At 51.8% G+C, this 24609-nt stretch overlaps 1 protein-coding gene across 1 annotated transcript; it reads left to right on the top strand.

Annotated features, from left to right (window-relative positions):
* Window positions 1–2326: 2326 nt before the first annotated feature.
* OPTC (opticin) lies at window positions 2327–14833 on the top strand. Its single transcript, XM_011990480.1, has 7 exons — window positions 2327–2592; window positions 3347–3485; window positions 5051–5209; window positions 6003–6205; window positions 8906–9001; window positions 9543–9738; window positions 14614–14833. Exons 1-6 carry the CDS (start codon window positions 2362–2364, stop codon window positions 9711–9713), a joined length of 999 nt encoding a protein of 332 aa, XP_011845870.1. The 5' UTR covers window positions 2327–2361; the 3' UTR covers window positions 9714–9738; window positions 14614–14833.
* Window positions 14834–24609: the final 9776 nt, after the last annotated feature.

Raw genomic sequence — 24609 nt, 5'->3', positions numbered from 1 at the left:
GGGGAGAATTCCCTTTCATCAAGCACAGGAATGGGGCAGGGGACCCCCTGAGGAAAGAGGAGGGGAAACAGCTGGACATCAGAAGGAATGAGAAGTCTGATTGGTCACAGGCCTGGCCAACTCCTTGCCCTCCCCTGGGCACCACTGTCTAACCCAAGCCCCAGTTCAGACTGCCTCCACCAGAGTCCCCACCTTTCTGGAAGCTGCAGGGCTCTCCATCCAGGATCCAGAAGCATTGAAGGGGTAAGGTTCAAGGTTTGAGGCCTCTGGCCCATCGGTATGCAAATGAGGGCAAAGTGTTTGGCTGGGGCAGGGGATTGGGCAGGGAAAATGAAGAGAGTTTAGGCCTCTGGCCAAAGAAGTTGGACAAGACTTCTGAGTGGGCACTAAACTGTCTTAGAAATTTTTTTAAGATTATGTATTTCGTTTGGGGTGAGGTATGGGAGGTAAGGTGAAGAAATACCTCTTGCTACTGCTGGGGGCTTGCCCCCTTGCCCAGCTGAAATTAAGAAAGGCGGGGAGGTTAACTGGGCATGGTAACACATGCCTGTAGTTCCAGCTACTCGGGAGGCTGAGGCAGGAGGACTGCCTGAGCCCAGGACGTTAGGGCTGCAGTGAGCTGTGATCATGCTGTAACACTCCAGCCTGGGCAACAGAGTGACACCTTGTCTTAAAAATAGAAAATAAAATTAAAATTAAAAATTAAAAATAAAGATTTTAAAGAAAGAAAGGGGGAGAGCCTACTAGAAACTTGTGCAGCTAGCTTTGGGGAGGGCTGTGTTAAGCCTACACTGGGGATGACTGTGGTATACACTTATGCCTGGATACAATACCACACCACATGCATTTCCTGACCCGTCTATACATACACGAATTACATGAACATGTGTACTCACATGCATATCACACACATACACAGGCGTCCGTGCACACACACAAATGCACACAGGTATCTAAGGAACTTTCCAGATGCATACACACTCACGCAATCACACACAAAGATCTCTTTTTTTTTCTTCTTTTTTTAAGCTGGAGTCTTGCTCTGTTGCCCAGGCTGGAGTGCAGTGGCACTATCTTGGCTCACTGCAACCTCTGCCTCCCGAGTTCAAGCAATTCTTCTGCCTCAGCCTCCCTAGTTGCTGGGATTACAGGCGCCCACCACCACACCCGGCTAATTTTTGTATTTGTAGTAGAGATGGGGTTTCACCATGTTGACCAGACTGGTCTCGAACCCCCGACCTCCGGTGATCCACCCACCTCAGCCTTCCAAAATGCTGGGATTACAGGCATGAGCCACTGCACCCAGCCAGAACTCTTGTACCTGTAATAATCTGTTTCTAAAAAACTGCATTTACAAGTATATTTCATAAACTAACATTCTTTTTTACATTGTAGGTTGCATTGTAAGTCCAACATACAATGTAAAAAAGGATGTAATGTAATGTAAGTCCGTGTCTCCTAAAGAGACTAGATGCTCCTAGGAAGGGCTGTGCCTTATTCAGTCTGTACCCACAGAGGCCAGTCCTGTGCCTGGAACTCAATAGACACCCATAAATGTTTGTTGAGCAAATGCAAGAAGAGATGATCTTTATAAAAACCCACAAGATTCAACTGGGCGTGGTGGCTCACGCCTGTAATCCCAGCACTTTGGGAGGCTAGGGCAGGTGGATCACCTGAGACCAGCCTGACCAACATGGTGAAACTCCTTCTTTACTAAAAATTCAAAAATTAGCCGGGCGTGGTGGGTGCCTGTGATCTCAGCTACTCGGGAGGCTGAGGCAGGAGATTCACTTAAACCTGGAAGGCGGAGGTTGCAGTGAGCCAAGATAGAGTCACTGCACTCCAGCCTGGGCAACAAGAACGAAACTCCACCTCAAAAAAACAAACAAACAAAAAGACCCCATAAGATTCTTTGATGTTGGCATTCTCTGAATCAAGCTTAGTGACTAGCAGTCATGTTCTGAGCATGGGGTTAAGAGAGGACATCTGTGTGCATGCACCAGTGTTTGCCTGGTTTGTAGACAAGGGGACTCTTGTGAATGTGTCTGTGTTGAGATGTGTCTGCACATGCCTCTGTGAGTGAGTATCAGTGTTTGGGTGAGAGTGTAAAAACATTCAAGTGGGGCAGTGGTGGGCGGGGACTGCTAGGAGATACCCCTCAAGACATAGTCCCAGCTGGTAGGGAGTTTGTGCATGTGATGAAGGCACTGAGTCTGCAAGTATGGGAGTGGGAAGTGGGGTAAATCTTCCAGCCGTTCCCACAACCCTCTGGAGAGCCTGCCCCTCAGATCGCTGCCCTTCCTCCTGCCCACTTGCCAGGGACCTGCCGCTGAAGGGATTCTCATTCCCATCCAACTCCCCATGAGGCTCCTGGCTTTCCTGAGTCTGCTGGCCTTGGTGCTGCAGGAGTCAGGGACAGCTTCTCTCCCAAGGAAGGAGAGGAAGAGGAGAGAGGAGCGGATGCCTAGGGAAGGCGATTCCTTTGAAGTTCTGCCTCTGGGGAACGACGTCCTGAACCCAGACAACTATGGTGAAGTCATTGACCTGAGCAACTATGAGGAGCTCACAGACTATGGGGACCAGCTCCCCGAGGTGAGGGACACAGGAGACCGACTGCATTCCCTGAATGACACTGGGAGTCAGAGGCCCGGGCCCTCCCACCTGCCCCTTAGTATGGGTGTCTCAAGCCTCCACCTCTTTCTCTATGAGGTGGAAATTCTTATCCCTCCATAGCGATTTGTCACTTAGATGATACTAAGAAAGAGGACACAAACCTGGGACTCCTCCTTCTTCAGAAGTCATATATCCCTCTCCCTGCCGTCAAGTAGGACCCAAAGCCATGTCTCACTGGGGGAGGGGTTCGAATGTCCTCATCATATTCTCTAGGAAATAAAAGTGCCACATCCCCCGTCTCTTTTCTGAAACTGTCCTCCAGTCTGAAGTTCTTTCCTAGGCCCTCTTGGCCTTCACTGCAGCAGCGAGGGGTGCAAGCCCAGAAGCCCCCACGCGATTGCTGCATGAGCCTGGTCGGTGTGGAGCAGGGGAAGAGCGCCAACCTGGGAAACTGGGAAAGCAGGTTCCATCTCTGCCTTGACCACCTGCTGGCTCTTTAATTCTCATCCCTGTCCTCTCCGGGCCTCAGTTTCTTCATCCATAGGATGGACATGCTGGACCTGATGCTCTCTCAGGTCCCCTTTTCGCACAGTCTTTCTGCTATCCCTTCCCCCTCCTTCTCCACAGTGACTTTTTGCCGGTTTGAAATCCATCACTGAGGTTCCCAGGGTCCAAAGTTAAGTCCCTTTCAGGCAAAAGCTGGGTTACTGTGTACTCTGTGCTACATCTCCAGGTTAAGGTGACTAGCTTCGCTCCCGCAACCAGGATCAGTCCTGCCAAGAGCACTACAGCTCCAAGGACACCCTCATCAAACCCCACGATGACCAGACCTACTACAGCGGGGCCACTACTGAGTTCCCAGCCCAACCATGGTAAGTGCACAGTCACATGGTCACAATATCCCTAGGTCATAGGCCAAGCAGCTATGACCCAGCACCAGGGGTACCAAAGTGGAACGTGGTCAGTGTTGGGACGTGGAGGGTCAGGGCTACCCTTACTAGCAGAGAGAGGAGGGGAAATAGCCACAGTAAGAACAGGAAAAAAGAAATCAAAGACAGGCACTGGCTGTCCCTAATACTTTTGCCTGAATGTACAAGTTAAGTAAGAAGCAAAGAATGCAAGAACTCCCTTATGCCCTAGCAAAGCCACCCTGCCTTAATTAATAGCATGACAGGGGAAGCAGGTTGAGTGGTAATTAGATCAGAGACAATTAAAAACCTGTAGAGAAGAATAACTAACTTTGTGTCTGCCACTTGGCGTGGGAGCAAATGAAGCAGTCACACTGCTTTTCAGCTTCAAAGTCCCTCTTCAGTAGCTCTCTTTCCTTTCCCGATGCCCTCCTGGAGGCTGGAGCTGGCATTCCTGGCAGTGAGGCCTCGGCACTCTGCTGGCAGTCAGAAGTGGGCAGAGGAAGGCTGAAGTTCATTCTGGATCTGCTTGCCCCCAGCTTCCCTGTTCGCTTCTTGGGATGTTTGCCTTGGGTGAACCGGGAGTATTGGGGAATCGGTAGGAAAACCATTCAGTCAGGAATCCATGACCTCTCAGAGCTACAGTCTCAGGCTTAAAGAGGCCGTAAAGGGCCTCAGCTGAACCCATTCACAGCCTCAGGATAAGAAAGATGCTGGGGCCCCTCTGCTCCATCCACTCCTCCTGGTCACTGCTGGCAGAGAAGAGCTCCTTAATCTTGGGGCTGTGTCACTGCCACCAGAGGTCTTCCTTGAGTTGAGCTAAACTGGTCTCTCAGTAATTTCTGTGCCTTGTGACAGCAGGTGACAGAAACCACCTGCGCTATTCAGTTGTATGATCCAATAAAGTCTCCCCAACTATTTGGGGTGGGTGACCTGGCCTAACCTCATGACCCCTGGGTACAAAGACAGGGTTATGGACAGAACAGGAGAGGGCTACTTCCCAAAGAAAAATTGGCATGCTGATGCCATAAGAAGGGGAAGTGGATGCTGAGTGGGCATTGTGTTCTCCACCTTGGTTCTATTGTGCTTCTTGGAGCCACACAGAACATATCTAATTTATCTTCCCCAAGGCAGATGGCAGAGCCAGCAATCACTGGCCATCCCACTTAATTCTGGCTTTACTTTTTGGGACCAGAGAGGAATCCTATGGAAAAGAGACCAAGGGATGTCCTAGAAATACCCACATAGGCCCAGGAAAATGTACACAGAACTAGGGTCTGCTGAAAGTATAAATGGGTTTAGACTGGGTAATAACTGAGGATGGATGTGCCTCTCTGGGGTCCAGGACAGAGTGACAGGCTGGGAGCAGCCAACAGCACAGAGTACATGGTACCTGTCAGTTCTGGGCAGCAACCCATAGGCTATCAAAAAGGCACAGATGGCCATGGTTCAGACACTCCCTGGGGCAAGGGCCATTGGCCCCAGAGGCTGAAGAGATCTCCCTTTGTTTTGTCTTTCACCTGGGCCAGGTCTGCCCACCTGCCTGGTCTGCGTGTGTCTTGGTTCCTCTGTGTATTGCGATGACATTGACCTAGAGGACATTCCTCCTCTTCCCCGGAGGACTGCCTACCTGTATGCCCGCTTCAACCGCATCAGCCGTATCAGGGCCGAAGACTTCGAAGGGCTGAGTATGTAATGCCCTGGGAAAAGATGAGTGGGGGCAGGCATAGGAAGCCACCCTGCCACTAGAACAGTCACCAACACTGGGTTAACTCTTTCCTGTTGGTTCTCAGTCCATCCAGCTGTCAAAGGGAAATAGCCTGAAGTCTCTAGAAGTCCCTTCCTTGAAGTGTTTAGATGGTGGAAGGGACCTATTTTTATTTGCTCTCCAAAAAGGCCTGGGAAGTTGGGAGGGGAAGGTATGATCTGCCAACATCTTCAGGATGTCCCAGCAATGACAGCTGTGTGATCAGCTGGCCTCTGGGCAGGACTGTCTTAAATCTACTCTCCATGGCACTGATGCTGTTTACAAGGTTGTTTGTGTGCTTTTTGCTTCTTTATGCCCTATGCCCTGCTTGAGACAGGAGACCTGGGCTCTGATCCCGATTCTACCACTAATTACCCAGAGCCTTTCTGGGCCTCAGCGCCCTTCTGTGTAGACTCACAAGTGGAGGTGAGGTGGATCCAGGGATTCCTGGGCCTGTTGATTCTCGCTCTCAAGAGACTTCTTCTAAAGGATCCAAGGTGGGCGGCCACCGCACAGGACAGGATTCCAGGGAGGGGCACTGAGGCATCTGAGGGTTTTTCCAAGGAGTCCTGGTTTATGTTATTTTCTCTGGTTTGGGCCAGTGCAGGTGGAGAGCTGGTTACAATCCCCTCATCTTGAGAGGGATGGAGCAAGGTGTGGAGATAGCTCCATTCTGGGCAAGGAAAGACAGTGTGTTCTGGTTCATCTCTTTGTTCTCCCCCAACCTCTCTCAGCAAAGTTGAAGAGGATTGACCTCTCCAGCAACCTCATTTCCTCCATCGATAATGATGCCTTCCGCCTGCTACATGCCCTCCAGGACCTCATCCTCCCAGAGAACCAGCTGGAAGCTCTGCCCGTGCTGCCCAGTGGCATTGAGATCCTGGATGTCCGCCAAAATCGGCTCCGGAGCTCGGGGATACAGCCTGTGGCCTTCAGGGTGAGTTGAGGCCTTAGGTCCACTATCTATCACCTCCACTACCCACCTTCAACCACCACCACCCACCTCCACCCACCAACACCCACCTCCACCTCCACCACCCACGTCCACCACCACCACCCACCTCCATCCCCACCACCCACCTCCACCACCACCACCCACCTCCATCCCCACCACCCACGTCCACCACCACCACCCACCTCCATCCCCACCACCCACCTCCACCACCCACCTTCACCCCTACCACCACCAGCACTCACCTTCACCCCTATCACCACCACCATCCACCTCCACCACCCACCTGCACTCACTCTACACACTTCCACCACCACCACCCACTGTTTTCATCCTTTTAAATTTGCTATTTATTGATTCTTTCAGTTGCAAGAAACTGATTCTGACCCAAGAAAAGGAGATCCCAAGAACCTCCATGAATGGAAACAGCACTATTAGGCCTAAGGGCCTGTTACTGGCTGAGTATCCCTAACCTGAAATCCAGAATCCAAAATGCTCCAATAAGCATTTCCTTTGAGCATCTTGTTGACATTCAAAAAGTTTTGGGTTTTGGAGCATTTTGGATTTTGGATATTCAGATTTGGGATCTCAACCTGTACTGGGAATGGGGGTTCAGAAGTCAAGGTGGACAACTCTCTCCCTCTTTGGGGCACAAGGCCTCTTGTCTTGGCTTCTTTCTGTGCATCTGCTCAATTCACCTGTCTGCTCACCAGTGTCCTCTGCACACTCACAGGTTCTGCTCCCTGAAAACTTACACATGAGTTTGGCTTGGAATAGTGCTGATTCTGGCCCTAACTCTACACATCCTTTTATTTCCAAAACCCGCCACTAAGTGACTGATTAATCATTGTCTTTCTATGATCAAATGCTCAAGAGAGACTTTTTTGTTGTTGTTTTGAGACAGATCTCGCTCTGTCGCCCAGGTTGGAGTGCAGTGGCATGATCTCAGCTCACTGCAACCTCTGTCTCCCATGTTCAAGCAATTCTCCAGCCTCAGCCTCCTGAGTAGCTGGGATTACAGGATGCACCACCATGCCCAGCTAGTTTTTGTATTTTTAGTAGAGATGGGGTTTCACCATGTTGGCCAGGCTGGTCTCAAACTCCTGACCTCAGGTGATCTGCCCACTTTGGCCTCCCAAAGTGCAGGGATTGCAGGCGTGAGCCACTGCACCTGTCCAAGAGAGACTATTTGATTGGTCATTGGCTGGCCAGTTTTGATGGGAAGGGCTAAGTTATATGACACAAATATGCCCCCTGGGGCAGCCCTTTCAATAGGGCTAGGAAGAGCCCCAGGTATGTTCGCCCATGTGCTCTCTCTCTCTGTCTGTCTGCCTGTCTCTCAAGTAGTAGAATCTTTTATGCAATCTAATACCTATTTAGAAGCATCAAACAAACCAAATTAGACTTGTATTTTTGAAATAGGATGAGGGCACAGAGGCACACCTGCTTGCTCTCTCGCCCCGCCCTCCCCAGTGCCTTCCACCCTCTCAGCCTTCTCCTGTCTACAGTGGTCTTTGAGGGAATTTTACAGAACACGGTGTCACTACCACTGTTGTGGTGGAAGAGCACTAGACTGGAATCAGAAGCCTGCCACGTGACCTCGGGCCTCAGTCTTTCAGTCTCTAAGAACGGCATTGCATGATCCCTGAAGTTCCCCACTGCTCAGCCTCAGCAACATCCCAGCTGTCTCCATATTAGGGGGTGCCGCTTTGCCTTGACTCAGAGCTGTTTTCTCAGCCCAGGATAAGGCCTGGGCTTGGGAGCCACAGAGACCTGGGTTTGTGTGAGAGTCACCCAAGCTCTCTGACCTTGTTTTCTCATCTACAAAATGAGGGTAATAATACCTGCTTGACACAGCTGCTGGAGGGTTAAATAAGATAGCATTTACAAAGAGAACAGGAGGGTTAGATATGCATAGCAGATGCTCCATAAATGGTAGCTATCATTTTTCTTTGCTCCCTGAGCCCTGCTGAAGGCTTGTCTCTTCCCAAACCCTTCTCTGATTAACACTGTCTGATTCCGAGAGCGCAGTCCCATGCACACGCTGTGTGCCTCTCTGTGCCTGCGGTTCTCATTCTAATAGTCTGGCTGTCTCCCGAGTGTCTGCTCCGTACCTGCTCCTCACCCAGAGCAAGGACGATAAACAGAGCATGGAGGATGCAAGTTAGATACCAGGGAGCAGGTCATGCCAGTGAGAGGTATGAGACTTACGCAGCTCTGGGGTCTCCTTTATTGGAGGGTTTATTGGAGACACTGATTGGGAGGTCTTGTCTAGATAATTGTCCATGGCCCCAGGTTTAGCATTTGGAGACTTGTCACTGGGGAAAGTCCCTTCTGATAGCAGAGAAGTTGAGGCAGAGCTGAAATGTCCCCTGGTCCTCCCTTCTACCCTCTCCCTGCCCCTCCCCTGCACCACCCAGTGTCATTACCAGCTGATTAGTTCTTTCCTACTTCAGTGGCTGGCACCTCAATTGTAGCAGCTTTCCTCCTGCATCCAGTTGGAGTTAGTGTCTGTAAGCTCCTTAAAGACCTGGGCAACCCCTGTGGCACCCAGCACAGAGCCTGGCGCATGACTGATGCTAAGTGAGCCCCGAGTGAACAAATGTCTCTGGCCTCATAGCCATCCTCACTGCCAGGGTCCAACATGTTGGACCCACCGGCCTCCTACACTCTGTTTTCTCCCAGGCAATGGAGAAGCTGCAGTTCCTTTACCTGTCAGACAACCTGCTGGATTCCATCCCAGGGCCTTTGCCCCTGAGCCTGCGCTCTGTACACCTGCAGGTAAGGAGCCTCACCCAGAGCAAGGGTGATAAACAGCATGGAGGATGGAAGTTAGATACCAGGAGCAGGTCATGGCAGTGAGAGGCATGAGGCTTAGGCACCTGTGGGGTCTCCTTGATTGGAGGGTTTATTGGAGACAAGAATTGGGAGGTCTTGTCTAAATAGTTTTCCATGACCCCAGTTTGATTTTCTCCATTTTTCTATTTTAAAAACACTTTCTCTCCCTCCATCGCTTTATTTTATCTCACCCAACTGCTTTTCCTTCTTTCTTTTTCCTACCCTCTGTCTCTTTCCTTCCCTTCAGTCCTTCCCTCCTTCCTCTCTGCCCTTCTCTTCCTCTTCTTCTGTGCCCTCTCTCTCCATCCATCCCCCCTGGGGCTCCTCTTCTCACCCTTGTTGTGTGGCTTTGGCCCTAGATGCTTCAGTTTCTCCAGTTGCACCAGAGCAGGCAGAGCTGGTAGGGACAGCTGATGTGAGCCTTTGGTGCTGCTTAAGGGGCAGATCGTCTTGGTGGGGCTCAGCTGGTGTGTGTTCTTCCCAGAATAACCTGATAGAGACCATGCAGAGAGACGTCTTCTGTGATCCTGAGGAGCACAAATACACCCGCAGGCAGCTGGAAGACATCCGCCTGGACGGCAACCCCATCAACCTCAGCCTCTTCCCCAGCGCCTACTTCTGCCTGCCTCGGCTCCCCATCGGCCGCTTCGTCTAGCTCAGAGCCCTTCCACTCCTCCCAGGTAAGAGGCCTCCAAGGACCATGCAGGCATGGGCCTCCAGCCATAAAGCCCAATATCTTTCAACAGTGACCTTTAGCCCAGGCATTAATTGACCTCTTAATCCCTTGCAAAAATCACACACACGTACACGCATGCATGCACACACACACTCATGTACTGAAATGTCTTTCAGCAGCCAAATTTGCATTTCTTCATCTTCTTTCCTTGACACTTATGGCTCCTGGCTCAGAAAATAGCAATGTCTGCAATGGAGCACTTTTCCATATTCCCCATCTCTCGTACCCACACAGAATGCCAAGAAAGCCATGGGAAAGGAAGAGGGGGAGGAGGAAGAGAAGGAAGAAGGGGGAAAGAGGAGAAGCAGTGATATGCTGGAGCCAGCTCTTACTACTTGCAGGAACCGATTATTAAATTTTCCAGAATTTTGCAAGTCAGTTGTTAAACACAGCCATTATGAAAAATTAAATTATATAAACTCACAATTAAATATATTATATTGAAAACAAATGTAATAATTATTCAAAAATCATCATTTTTCAATTAGTTCACTATATTTCACTATTAACCATGCCCTTGAAGTTATTTCTGTCCGTGGTATCTGTATGGGGGAACCTCTAGGTAATGGTGTGCTCCTCGGATCTCTTCCAGCTCCCCATTCAGTGACATCACATTGGTGGTTTAAAATTGGCCATGGTAGGGGTATTTACACTACAGAACTTGGTAAACACTACAAATTGGGATTTCCTTTTTTGAGAGCTGACTATAAAATGTTTGCCTGCATACCACTGAGGAGAAAGAATAGCTACTTAAACCAGCTCCCTCTACCCATCCTACTGGGGTAGATAGGGTTTCTATAGGGCATTCCTTCATTTCGTGCTCTTCTGAAGCCAGGGCCTCCTGTTAGATTTGGAGGGAGCCATTCATAAGGATGGAGAACTGACATGAATCTTCACCCAGACGCGCTTCTCGTAGCACTTACCTACTCCCTGGCTCACTGGCCAGTCTCTGAGCATGGAGGGCTCAGCCAGCTCATTCCTGGCTACTGGGGTTTCCATCCTTCCCATTTGCTCCTGCATGTTCGACCACCAGAGGGCAGCCTTGTGCAAAGATAAATATATAAAAATAGCAATTACTCACCTTCTGCCTTTTGGATCCTGGGCAGGGGCTGCTATGCTGGGAGGATGGGAAGAAGGGCAACTATCATGTAGCCAATGATTTGTTCCTTGAGTTAGAAGGGAGAGGAGATGCTACCCTTCTCCTCACCCTTATAAGGAGGTTTTGGACAACGGGAATGTGATGGATGGGCGCTTGGCCTCACGCCTCATGTCAAGGCATGAGAGAGGGATAAGGCAGGGAATTCACCTACTCATGCAGGAGGATCTTATGGAGCACCCACTGCTATGTGGTAATAAGATGGTGCACAACAGAAACATATTCCTTTTCCTCACAGAGCTTAGAATGTAGTGCAAAAGACAGGTGTGAAACAAGCACACTAATAACCACGCTATTCAACTCGTAAAAGTGCTATAAAGGGTATGTACAGAATGCTACAAATGCTTACAAGAGGAAGACCCAGCTTAGGGGTCCAGAAGATCTTGCAGAACTGACGTTTAAGCTGAAACCCAAAGAGTGGGAGTTAGCCAGGCAATGAGTTGCCAAGGCAACTATTCAAGGTCCCTGGTGGTCCCCGAGTCAGGAGGGGCAGGTGTTTCTTGTGGGCTACATGGAAAGGAATTCATGTATCTGCCTCCCCCACCTCTGTCTGGCACCTCACTGTGCACTTGGATCCTCACGGCGGTCCTGTAAGCAGTCAAGTCAGAAATTATTATTCACATTCTTCAGATGGAGAGATGGAGAACTAGAGACCAGTCACTGACCCCAGCTCACACAGGTGACTCCGGGTTGGACCAGGACTCAACACACAGGCTACAGACTGGCAATGGGAAGTCTTGAAGGTGGTGGGAGGTGCCTTCATGCCATCGTGGTACCTGCCTTCACTCCTAGGGAATCTAGGATTCCAGCGCACCTAGCCCCAGGGGAGGACGGGGAAGGCAGTGAGCCGAGGGCCCCTTGCCTTTCAGAGCAGCAGAGCTGTCACTGGCCCTTCCTCTCCTTTGTCTCCTCTTTCTGTCTTCCAAGAGTATGTTACAGCGAAATCTCTTTCTCTGTGTGTGTGTGTGTGTGTGAGTGTTTTCTGTTTCTCTCTCTCCCTTTCTCTGTTTCATCCACCAATCCTATCCCCTTCCATATCCAATATCCCATTCCATATCCTGCTTTATTGGATTATGGCAAGGTCTAGGCATGCAACAGCTGAAAGCCTAAAGTTCTCCAAATGTAAGAGACCCTGGATTGAGGAATCCAATTTTCTTTTTTTCTTTTTTTCCTTTTTTTTTTTTTTTTGAGATGGAGTTTCACTCTTGTTGCCCAGGCTGGAGTGCAATGACGTGATCTCGGCTCACCGCAACCTCCTCCTCCCGGGTTCAAGCAATTCTCCTGCCCCAGCCTCCTGAGTAGCTGGGAATACAGGCATGCACCACCACGCCTGGCTAATTTTGTATTTTAAGCAGAGACAGGGTTTCTCCATGTTGGTCAGGCTGGTCTCGAACTCCTGACCTCAGGTGATCTGCCTGGCTCGGCCTCCCAAAGTGCTAGAATTACAGGCGTGAGCCACCACTCCTGACCGAGGAATCCAATTTTTTAAAAAATCCAATTAAAAAAAAGTTGTCTAGAACTGGGGCTTTTGGGTACTGGAAGCCACATCATTCCTACATGCCTCTCAGTTACTCTTTGCTGAGTACAGAAAGTCACCTGGCTCCTGCTCTATTGTGCGACAGGGGATCTAACAATCCCTGGACTCCTGGAGTTTACCAGACCTATAATAGAAGCTTTTCTGTGCATCAACTCATTTAATTCCAGCAACAACCCTGGTGAATAGGGATGCTCATCTCGACTGCACATGAAGAAACAGGCTTCTGAAAGGGGAGTGGCCCAAACCCAAACAGCGAGAGAGTGGCAGAGCTGGGATTCAATCCTGGGTCCATCCAGCCAGAGTCTGAAGTCCTGCTCTCTGCCACACTCCAGTGCAGACACCACTTTCAAGTTCCAATTAAAGGAGGCCGGCTCCAGACAGTTTCTTTCCCGAGGCCATTGTTGCTACTCCGGGAGGGGTTCCCCAAGGGCCGCTGCCTCTGCAGCTGTCTCTTGGCTAATCCCCCATTTTTGGCTAGGGAAGCCCAAGGAAGAGAAAGATTGTCCTTGTTGGCTGTCTCCCTAAAGAAATTCTAAACAGAGCATCTGTCCCTCTGCACCAGGGAGGGAGGGAGGAAGAGAGAGATGGGGAGAGACACAGAGAGAGAAACCCCACAGCTGTTGCTTCTTGATCTTGATGTGAACAGCTAGGCCTCCTGTTTCTCGGGGACCTAAAGGGGTTAGGGTTGGGCAACTGGTAGGGAAGGCAGAGAGCACCTCTTTAGCCAGAGTGAGGCCCTCCTATCCTGCAGATGGTAAAGATGGAGAGAATGACACAGGGCAGATGCAAGCCAGACTTGAGAGAGTACAAAGGAAGGGAGAGAGAGGAGGGGCTGTGGGGTCCAGCCAGGCATGGCAGGCAGCTTGAGGGCCTCATGCCAGCCGGCAGTCTAGGTTTGCATCAAATCCACCTCCTCCAACACCAAACTTTCCTAACCTGACTCATCCAGGTCCTTCGTGGCCCAGCAGCACTCATATTTGACCTTGGCAGGAGCACTTGCTCTGGGAGGCACTCTGGTGACTATTCTGCCAGCTCTGTGTGAAGGGGAGTGCCTCCCTCCTTTGGGGCACCCTGTGGCCTTCAGGAGGGTCCTGCCCTAACCCGTCCTATGAGTCTCAGTGGGAGAAGGTCGTGGGGAAGAGGCCAGGGCCCCTCCTCTCCACGAGAGAAAGGATGAGTTTGCAATGACCTCCCCCCCCCGCCCCAACTGCCTTATTCTCAGTTCCAGGGTCCTGTTTTCCCGAAGGTTACCAGCAAGGCCCGGGGCCAGAGCAGGCTCGTGGAGAAGGGAGGGTGGGAGGGGCTGCTGGAGGGGCTGGAACTAAGTCTGTTTTAGGAGCCAAGGCCGTTTCCCCACCCTGACCTTGCCTGGGCTCCCTTCCTGCTTCCTTTTCCCTTTTTTCTCTTCCCTGGGAATAGTAATCTTTTACATTTCTGCTGTCAGTTTGCACTTCAGCAAGCTCTTTACATATGGGACCTAATTTGATAGTCCTAACAACTCTGTGAGGAAAGAATTATTATCCCTCCTTTTACTGATAGAAAATGAGAGGCTAAGTACTTTGTCCCAGAGAAAGATGACTTAACATAAACAATCTATAACAGAAAAGAAAGATGGGCATGGGGGTGGAGCTGCAGTGACAGCCAGCACTTCTTGGGAATTCTTGTCAGAGAAATGGGAAGTCCCATCTCCAGCTCCCGGAGCAGAGGATGGGTGCCCCCCACCATGACCTCTGAAATGCTTTGAAAAGGAAGGACTCGGGAGTGCATCACCCAGGCTAGAAAAATGGGGGCTGCCTATGGAACTTGAGTCCAGGGCCTGCTCCCAGCAGGATCAAGGCCTGTATCCTTAAGAAGCACATGAGGTAATGAAGGTCTCAGCCCGGGAGAACCTTGGGGCTCAAGGACACATGGCCCCCCATCTCTGTCGCACCCCCACATGCCCGTGTCTGTGTCCTCCTTCCTTCTGGCCAGGACAGAGGCAGACAGACCAGACGGGGAGGTGGCCTCAGCTCGCCCCGCCCCCTCCCTGTCTAGCTCCCTCTCAGCTTTCTCCTCCCACCTCACCTGCCCCTCCCCTCTCCCCCACACAAGACACCAGCTCAATTTTGTCTCTCCTCTCTCTCAAGGTCATCTCTTGGACCAGCGGGCATCACATTCTCCAGCAGCCGCCATTTCGCACGCCTCCCTCCTGTGGCCGCCGGCAGCGTGGACAAAAGTCTCCATGTAGAGGGAGGATGCCTGCTTCTTTCCCCACAGCTCTCACGTCTCCCTTCTCCCTGTGGGTGACAAAGAAGCCCAAGGACCACCTCCTTCCTGCCTCATTGTAATAAAATTCCCCATACTAAGGCCTTCTTGTCTTCAACCTGGCCTGTCCAGCCCTTCCAGACACGTCCAAACCCATGGCCTGGATGTACTTGTGTACTTCCTTTCAAACGAGCCCACACAGAACACCTGCTCTCCCCTTCCTCCTCTCTGCACTCCTTCTGCCTCCTTTTTCTCTGTTCTCTTTCTGTGCCCAGGCACCAGAGCAAATAGCTTTTTGTTTCCTCCTGGCACTACCAGTCCCAGCCCTGCCTTCAGAGTTCTTTTCTCTCTCTGTCTCTCTCTTTTTAAAAGACGGGGTCTCACTAGGTTGCCTAGGCTGGTCTTGAACTCTTGGGCTCAAACGTCCACCTGCCTCAGCCTCCTGAGTAGCTAGGATTACAGATGTGCGCCAGTGTGCCGACTCCAGAATTCTTTTCTCTTGTGTCTAACACGCAGTTCAGACACAGGAGGGAGTGGAAGTGTTTCTTGTTATGGCACCTGTAAAGGAACTGTGATGCAAGGGAGTGAGCACTGGAGTGAGAGTCTGAAGACCGAGTTTGACTACCCCATATCCTGATCACACCAGCACCTCACTCTGTCCTGGCCCCGTGGAGTTCCCTCACTCCAAATCTGTTGCTCAAAGCATATCCAAGCCCAAGGGGTGTGGTGCCTATCCCTATCTTATTACATTTCTAGTCTAAGAACAAAGACACAACCCTCTTCTACTGTTCCCAATAGCACAGACTAACATTGACAAAGAGGGATCAAATGGTAAAGGAGAAAAGGAAGGAAGTACAGGAAATACAGACACACAATCAGTCTAGTCTCACAAGTTGAGCTTTCTGAGCCCAAATCAACTATACTGTGACTTTAAAGCTGGCTTAGCTGCAGGCCTTCCTGATCATTCTCTGGTCCACGCAGAAGAGAGAATAATCCAAGCTTTTCAAGTCCTTTCTGACCCATCCTGAAACCAAAGGTAACGACCTTTGAATTACACATTGTCCATAATCAGTGCCCCCCAAGGATCACTGGGCAGTCTTAGGAGAGGTGCTTCTCCCACAGAGAGGCCCTCTGCCTCCCAGGACAGACTCCTGGAGCCCAGCACCTGTGAGAGCTGCAGCACCTCTCTTGGAGATCTAAGAAATCCCTGAAGGAGGCTGGGCACGGTGGCTCACATCTGTAATCCCAGCACTTTGGGAGGCTGAGCAGGCAGATTACAAGGTCAGGAGTTCAAGACCAGTCTGACCAACATGGTGAAACGTGGTCTCTACTAAAAATACAAAAAATAGCCAGGCGTGGTGGCGTGTGCCTGTAATCCCAGCTACTCAGGTGCCTGAGGCAGGAGAATTGCTTGAACCTGGGAGGTGGAGGTTGCAGTGAGCCGAAATCATGCCATTGCACTCCGGCCTTGGCGACAGAGCAAGACTGTGTCTCAAAAAAAAAAAAAAAAAGAAGAAGAAAAAGAAAAGACATCCCTGAAGGAGCCATGCCCTGGGAGACAGGCAAGATGGCAGGTTTTAACCCTGTGGACATACAGTGGAAGATAAGCTTCTGCCTTTGGGGGAGTGTTGGGGGTGGGAGTGGGAGCATGAGAAATGGGGTGGGCAGAGAAGAGCGGGACCTCCCACAGTGCATGAGGTCCTTGGCTCTAAATAATCTTGAAACACACTAGCCCAGAAAGATGCAAACAGCCCCCATGCTGGGAATGTTCTGCAAAGTAGGAAGGTGTTAAGCAGTTACCCAGATGTTTCAAGCGAAAGCATCCTGCAGAGGAGGTGGAAAAAAAGTCGTCTTTTGGGACTGAAGTTTTCCAAATCAGCTGTGAGCTTGGGCTGTAATCACCTTGCCAACGCAGACGCTACCCCTTTGAAGAAGTCAGTTCGAAAACAGGGTCCTTCTTAAAGTCAGCAGATCAGTGCATTATCCCTGCAGAGATGATAGGAAATAGAGAACGACAGGAAGCTGTCAGAAAGTCAATATTTCAAAGGATCAAAGAGTCCTCAGGGTCCTTTGGTTGATGCACCTGTATCCAGGCAGGGCTTTACCTAGTGCTAATGGTGATCTTCTCTGGTTTACGCCAGGGCCAGAGATGTGGGCTGCAGAAAGCACCTGCCACCATCTGTAGGACATCATGCTTGCCCTGCGCATTACATGCATCATTACGTTTCATCTCCATTGTAGCCTGATGAGGTGGGTGCTGCCCCAATTTTACAGAAGGCAGACTTTGGGAAGCTGAGGCAGGCAGATCTCCTGAGGTCAGGAGTTCGAGACCAGTCTGGCCAACATGGTGAAACCCTGTCTCTACTAAAAATACAAAAAATAGGCAGGTGTAGTGGCAGTCGCCTGTAAATCCGGCTACTCAGGAGGCTGAGGCAGGAGAATTGCTTGAACCCTGGAGGCGGAGCTTGCAGTGAGCCGAGATCGTGCCACTGCACTCCAGCTTGGGCGACAAAGTGAGACTCCGTCTCAAAAAAAAAAAAAAAAAAAAAAGGAAGGCAGAGAAGTTAAGTTTTGGTCCAAGGTCACACAGTGAGGAGTAAGAGGCAGACTAGATATTCAAATTTGGCCTGAGTGCAAAGCCTGCTGGCCCTCTGGCCTTGGAGCTGCGTGTCTAACACACCTGCTGAATCGTGTCTTGCCTCACACTTCCTTGCTCATAGAACATACCCAATAAACCTTGTGCTAGGCCAGCTCGCTCCGCGGCGCGGTGGGGAGGCAGACTTGCTACAGAAATCTGCCCATGTAAATGGCTCCTTTTCTACCCCTCCTCTCCTGATGTTCCTAAGTGGTGGCCCCTGCACACCTGGTTTTCTCCTCTAAGCTTCACCAGTCTGGATCTCCCTTCCCACACCCCCTCCCTTCCTATCTATTGTCTCTGAACCCAACTTCTTGGCTCCTGTGCTCCTATTCACGGGATTTCTTTCCGCTTCTGTAACCCTGAGTACAATAGGCTCCTTCCTGCTTATTGGTAAACAGAGTCACAACAAGCCCAAGTGTATTCTAGGCCAGGTTTGAGCTCTTGATCGAGCCTCTCTCTCAGCCTTCTTGGTCCAGTTTTTTTTCTAACGGGAACATGAACTCCTAGAGAGGTGGCCTGGTACACCCCTGCCTCTCTGCTGCTCCTCTCCATTCCAGAGCATTGCAGTTTGAGGGGCAAGGGGGTACAGCACGAAACTTACTGCCTCATTCCTTCCATGATGTCCAGGAACTGCCCACTTACCTCCTGCCTGGAATACCGGGAGAGAAGTGGGAAAGGGAAAGTGTTTGTTTGTTTGTTGTCATCACCAAGCAAGTTCCCATCACCCCACTCCCCAGGGGTGGGTGGTGTTGTCCAAGTAACTTCTATGACAGCCTGCAAAGAAGCAGAGGCAGACAAGGTGGGGACATCAACACCCCAGAAGCAATAGCACACACCCCACCTGGAACACAGCATCTCAGGGGCTGAAGGGGATGTCCTAACTCTTAACCAAGGAGGTCCCCCGTCTCCCATGAATCCTGAGTCTCAGTTTCCTGAGCAAGGTAGAGAAGGAGCCCTTGAGTGTGCAAGGCCCATCGACAAAGAGATTTACTCAGATCCAGGCCCTGCCTCAATCTGACCCACCTTTAGTGTCCTTCATTCATGTTTTTTAATGATTCTTTATTAAGTGCTGAGCACCAGGGTCAGCATAGTAATAAAGACAGACAAGGTCCCCGGCCTCAGGGAGACAGAATAAACAAATAATAGCAGATAAATGATACAATTCAGACAGGGACAGGTGCTAAATGGCAACAAAAGGAAGTGAACCTGGCAGTGACTGGTAGTGGAGGCCAGTGACATGAGATAGGGCGGCCAAGGAAGGCCTCCTGGGGGTGGTGATGGTTGATCTGAGACCTCCCTGATGAGAAGGCAGCAGCCATGCAAAATGTGAGGGGAATGTTTTCCAGGCAATGGGAACAGAAGGTGAAAAGCACAAAGGAGAGAGGAGGCCCATGTGGGCAGCAGAGAGGGCTTGGGGTGCGGTCAGAGGCAGCAGGGCCCTGGGTAGGAAAGCCTCCGAGGATTCTCTCGTGAGTGCACGGGATCCTCCTCTGAGAAACGCACACCGCTCGCCGCCTGCTCTCCCTGTTAGTCATGCTGAAAACACGAGGCAGGAGGGAAAGGCAGCATGATTCACAGACTGGAGGGTGACAGTGACCAGAGCAAGTTTAACCTTTTAAAGAGGAAGGATCTGTTGCTTGGCTACCAGGCCTGCGTAGGGTAATGAGTGGAAATGGGGAACAGAAGTGGAGAAAGAAGAGAGACCTAGAAGCGGGGTGGTGGGGAAAGGGCAGGAACCCCTCGTGGGCTGGAGCCTGCAGAGGGAGGGAGAATGTGAGCAGCTTCCAGAAGGTGTGGGGCTTTGAGGAAAGGGGATGGAGAGCATCTGAAGGAAGCTTGGGTGTAATCGGGCCACTGTCTCCAGAAGACTCAGGTAGTTGTGCTTCACTGTGTCTTAAAGCTTTTAGAGTTAGATATTGGGTTCTTTAGGATGTGTCTCCAGCTTGAAGTGTGCCTCTCAGTAGAAGCAGGAAGGCCTTATTTGATTTGGGTTACAGGAGAAGCAGAAGCCCCTGTTTGGGGTGCACTGTGGAGACTGGAATTTGGGTAGAAGGGGCGACTGCTCCCGCTTGGACGCTAACCAGCTGCGTGGCCTCAGGCATATCTGCTTTGCTCTAGTCCGTCCTCTGGCCAAGAGAAGAGAAGATTCAGTGATCTCCAAGGTGCAGTCTGCAGCTCTGTGATCTCACATGTTCTTTTGTTTTCTTAACAGGAAGGCTACTCAGAGAAGGGTCCCCCCAAGGGATGTGGGACGGTTGGCCTAACCCTGTGGCAGACGGCTCTGCTTCTCTTCATGGTAAGGGAGGGAAGTTACAGGGGTATGCCTCCTGGCTCCCCAGCATCCACACACTGCTAAGACCCAGCCACCCCAAAGACACCACCCCTCTCTCGGGGACGGGGACTCCCAGAAGCCTCCCCAAGGTTCCATCTTTAGGTGCCAGGAATGGGGCTGGGTTCCCCGCAACCCCCAGAAAGGTAGGGAAAGAAGCCAAGTGACCCTGTAAACACCTCCCCAAGGAAGGAGGCTGTGACCTCGGCAGACGAAGCAGCCCCCTGGAAAGAGAAGAGCCCCTTGCTGTTCTGGAGAGGCCCCAGTGACTGCGGCCCTGAGAGCCAAGAGTTCAGCGGCTCTGTCCCTCCTCATGCTGTGGCTCAGGGAGGGCAGAGCCAAGCCCAAGACCCTGCTCGGCCCTCTCTTTCCCTCTAGCTTAGCGGCGGGTGCCTATGGATAGCTTCTGAAACACACCGCCTGCTTTCTCATGCAGGATAAAGGCCTCCCTCCAGAACCTGCCCAGCTTTTCCACCGCATTAGTAATCAGCGCACAGAACAAGCGCCTTCTCTCCCTCTCCTCCCCCGCCTCTGTCTCTCTTTTTTTCTCTCCCCCAGCCCCCACTTCCTTTACCTACTCCTGCCTCCTCCCCACCTATCAGAGTCAGTGCCACCTCCCGGGAAGCTGAGAGGGTTTATCATCAAATCAGGCTTTGTCATAAGGAAAACAGATTTATTTTCCTCGCTTTGAGAAGGTGCTGACAGGAGCAGCGAGGGAAGGGGTGTTTTCTATATTCAAAGCCTTTCTCCTCCTGCGGCTAAATCTGGCACTATTTTCTCATTTACCTCAAATGCTGCTCCTCTGACCTGCCTCTCCATTCGCCCACGCTTTCAACCCCTACCTGTGAGCCTTTGCCCACCGGACCCGCTCACTCCTAGTCATCCCTTCATTCAATGTATTTCCCTCGTTCAGGATTTAGAGGCCTTTCTCACACGCCAGGGACTCCAGGTGCTGGAGATATGAGGCACACAGCAACGCGGGGAGGTGGGAGCGAGTTGCACAGGTACAGGAATAGAACATTAAAATACAAAGCAGTGGCCTGGAGCGGTGGCTCATGCCTGTAATCCCAGCACGTTGGGAGGCCAAGACAGGTGGATTGCCTAAGGTCAGGAGTTTGAGACCAGCCTGGCCAACATGGTGAAACCCCATCTCCTCTACTAAAAACACAAAAATTAGCTGGGCGTGGTGTCAAGCACCTGTAATCCCAGCTACTCAGAAGGCTGAGGTGGGAGAATCGCTTGCACCCGGGAGGCAGAGGTTGCAGTGAGCCGAGAACACACCACTGCACTCCAGCCTGGGCAACAGAGCGAGACTCGGTCTCAAAAAATAAAATAACATAAAATAAAATAAATAAAGCAGTAAGTGGAGACAGAGGCATGTACATGGCCAATGGCAGCACCAGTGTGGAGCAGCCTGTTCATGAGGAGGCAGAGACCAGAGCAGGCTCCTGAAGGCAGGGATGCTGGACCAGGACACCTAGAACTAGTGGAAGCTCCTGGGCATAGGGTGGGGAAGGAAGGCACTGGAGGGCCCTCAACAGAGGGAGCACTGTGCGGGCAGCAGTTGGCACATGTGGCATGAGCAGAGGTGGGGGTGGAGAGGGCAGGAGAGGTGGCTTCAGGGAGCAGAGCATGAAAGGAGCTCCTGCTGGGGTTTTATGGAGGGGTGGTTGGTCAGAAGGTTCAGGTGGAGATTTGGGAAGTTCTGTGAAAGGTGGCTGTGATTGATGGGGACAAACCTGGAGTCTGAGGAATTGGTGAGGAGGCTGATGTATGTAGATTAGAGAAAGATGTGAGTACTGTGTGAGAACAGAGGTAGCAGAGTTGGATGGGAGAAGGGAGCCATTCACGGTAAGAGCCTCAAATCATTCCACAGAGGTGGGACTCTTCAGCAGAGGGGCAGCTGAATCCAGGGGAGGGCATGAGGGGGTTATCCGAGCACGTGGGCATGTGGCAGGGGAGAAAGGTGGAGGTGGGGCTGGGCAGAGGGAACACTGCTTGGGAGAGCACCTGCCAGGGACAGGCCCGGGGATGCAGGCAGAAGAGAAACCAGAGGGGTGGGGCAGCAGAAGGAAAAGCCAGCGACCCCAAGGGAAGGAAGGGGTGGGGGTAAAGGAGGAAAGAGTTGGGGCAGCCCTCGCTCAGAGCACAGTGAAACGCTGTTTGCTGCGGGGAGGAAATTGGCCCCGGTGGCCACTTTGTGCACCGTCTGGACTCACTGCTGCCTTCACAGACTCCTGGAACAACCCTTCATTCTTCGTAAGGCTAGGTGACTGCATGACACTAAGCACCTAAGTGTGGCTGGTGGCGTGGCCCTGTAGCCAGGCACTAGCCATGGAAGACGAACAGCCCTCATGCTCAGGGGTCCCAGTTGATTAGGGAGGGTGTGCACACAATCCCTGTCCATTAAACAAAGCAACCAACAAGTAACACTGACACAGGAACGCACCTAATATGAAATGAGCGCACGCTAAAGGGATGCCAGAGAGAAGAGGCCAACAAGGAAGGAAGGCAGGGATACCCTCTCTGGCTCTGGAGCTTTGGGACTGGTGGATGCGACATCCATAATTCATAGCCCATCAATCCTGGAGGGTCTGGCGCTCTGACCCCTTTGGAAACGGCCCTCTTCTGTGACAGCTGAGCCCTTCCCCTTGGAGACCCAGGGCAGAAAGGCTTCTCTGTGAGACATACTCTGGTGCCCTGCAGCCAGCATGATGGATGAGGAGGCCAGAGCTGCTGGGGCCAGTGGGGCTGAGCAGAGAGAGAAATATGATGCAAAGCAATTTTAAAAGGAGGTTCTCAGGGGCTGGCTGGGGGTGGGGCAGCTGGGTCCCTCTCTCAGCCATCTATCTCACTTGTCTATCTCTCTAACTAGGTCCTCAGTTCTGTGGCACAGATGACAGGTTGGGGACAGCAGAGAGCAAAAGGTGAAAGATCAAGGGTCCATGGGATCTTCTCTCTTCTCTCTTCAGGCCTATGGATTTGGAAAGCTCCTGAGTGCAATGAGGAGTACCTCACCTAGCAGCCAAGACCTATTTCCTGCCCCAGTGCCCCAGTACCCCAGAAACAGGCCAAGCCCCAGACTCTCCTGGCATAAATACCGGCTCCCGTCCAACCTCACGCCATCAGGTATGGGAGATGCTGGGACCAGCAGCTAGCAGAGGGAAAATGACATATCCTAGGATTCAATCCAATCAGGATTCCATCCCAGGACCAAGGTAGAATAGAACAGCAGCCGTTCTTTCTGGGAGATGAACCCTGCAAATTAAGCTGCCTGGCAGGCTTGGCAGCCTGTAGGTGTGACGGGTGAGGCCTCAGCCCACTCTTTCCCCAGCCCTTGAATTCCATTTGTCCAGGCCTCCAGGCTGTACAGCACCCCTGCCATGTGCACATAAGACAGCAGGGAAGCTGACAGGCGACCACTATCCTCCCACTCCCCATCAGCTGCTAGGTGAGTGGGGAACAAAGAAACAGAAAGTCATGGGAACCACCCTCCCTTGCCAAGCAACAAATGCGCTAAGATGCTGAGCCAGGGGAGGGGGGATTGGGCCTGGGAGCAGCTGGTATGATTGGTCTCACCTGCCCAGCAGACAGAAAATGCCTGCATTCTTGGTTGGGTAATTGAACTGCCTCTCTTTCTGGAGGTGAGTGTGGGGCAGAGCATCTCTGAGCAGAGGCCTCCACTGCCTGTAGTTCCCTCCCTCCTAGGTATGGGTCCTGGGGAGGTTATACTTGGGGGGCAATAACTGTAGGCAATAATGCTAACAGTAACAGTCACAGGGCTCGGGACAGGGAGGGAACCTTGGGCTGGGGTGGGCTGGAATGTGCCTCCAGGGCAGCCGGTGAACTGACACTGCCCCTCCTCATTTGCTTAGAGAGCCTGCCATCGGGCCAGGCAGCCTTGGAGGGCGTGCCCAGACTGACAGCTGCCTAAGCACAAGCTTGCACTTGGCAGGAACTGGACTTGCCCACAGTCAGGGTGCAGTACAAATTTGTAGGAAGAATAAAAGGCTGTGGCATCGAGTGCGTTTCTGAAAGTGAGAAGCTGAGAGGCAGCTCTGCTACTGGCTCTCTCCCACTCCTCTCAGAGGCGGCTTCTTCCTGATTCCTCCGCCTCCTGACCCCCAGGTCCTGTGCAAGTGTGGGAAATCCTCTGGATACCCGAGGGAAAGAATGGGGCCCTCCCCTGGGGCTCTCGCACCCAGCGTGGCTGGTGGTGGTCAGAGAAGCCAGAAGGATGAAGCTGCCCTGGGCACAGGCAGAATAGCACGTTCTGCCTCCCAGCCCACCCCCTCTCGGGGGCACAGAGTGTCACTGCTGCCCTGTATGTCCCTCAGAAAGCTCCAGAGAGGCCAGGCATGGTGGCTCACACCTGTAATCCCAGCACTTTGGGAGGCCAAGGCTGGAGGATGGCTTGAGCCCAGGAGTTTGAGGCCAACCTGGGCAATATAGTGAGACTTCATCTTTACAAAAAATAAAAATAAAAAATCAGCCAGGCATGGCTGTAGGCCCAGCTACTGGGGAGGCTGAAGTAGGAGGATCACTTGAGGCCAGGAGGTCGAGGCCGTAGAGAGCTATGATCATGCTGCTGCACTCCAGCCTGGGCAACACAGCAAGACACTGTCTCAAAGCCCACACAAAATAATAACAAAAAGAAAGCTCCAGAGGCTCCCTGTACCCCACTTTCCACTCACCACCCTGCCCCACCCTACTCTGTGCCCCATACCTGGAAGATTGACTTCTAAGGCTGCACCAACCAGGCCTTTGGTTGGGTCAGTTATGGAGACCTGACCGTAAGGATGAAAGGCTGTGGATTGCTCTCCACTCACTCACACACCCTGCCGGGCCTGGGGTGACCGTGGTGCTCCCCCGTGAAGGCTACGCTCCTGTGGGGCAGCCCCTCCTCCAGCC

The sequence above is a fragment of the Mandrillus leucophaeus genome, unplaced genomic scaffold (genome assembly GCF_000951045.1).
Source record: "Mandrillus leucophaeus isolate KB7577 unplaced genomic scaffold, Mleu.le_1.0 Scaffold38, whole genome shotgun sequence".
Taxonomy (NCBI): Eukaryota; Metazoa; Chordata; class Mammalia; order Primates; family Cercopithecidae; genus Mandrillus; species Mandrillus leucophaeus.
The sequence above is the reverse complement of the archived record's forward strand: the minus strand, read 5'-3'. Positions and strand labels throughout refer to the sequence as shown.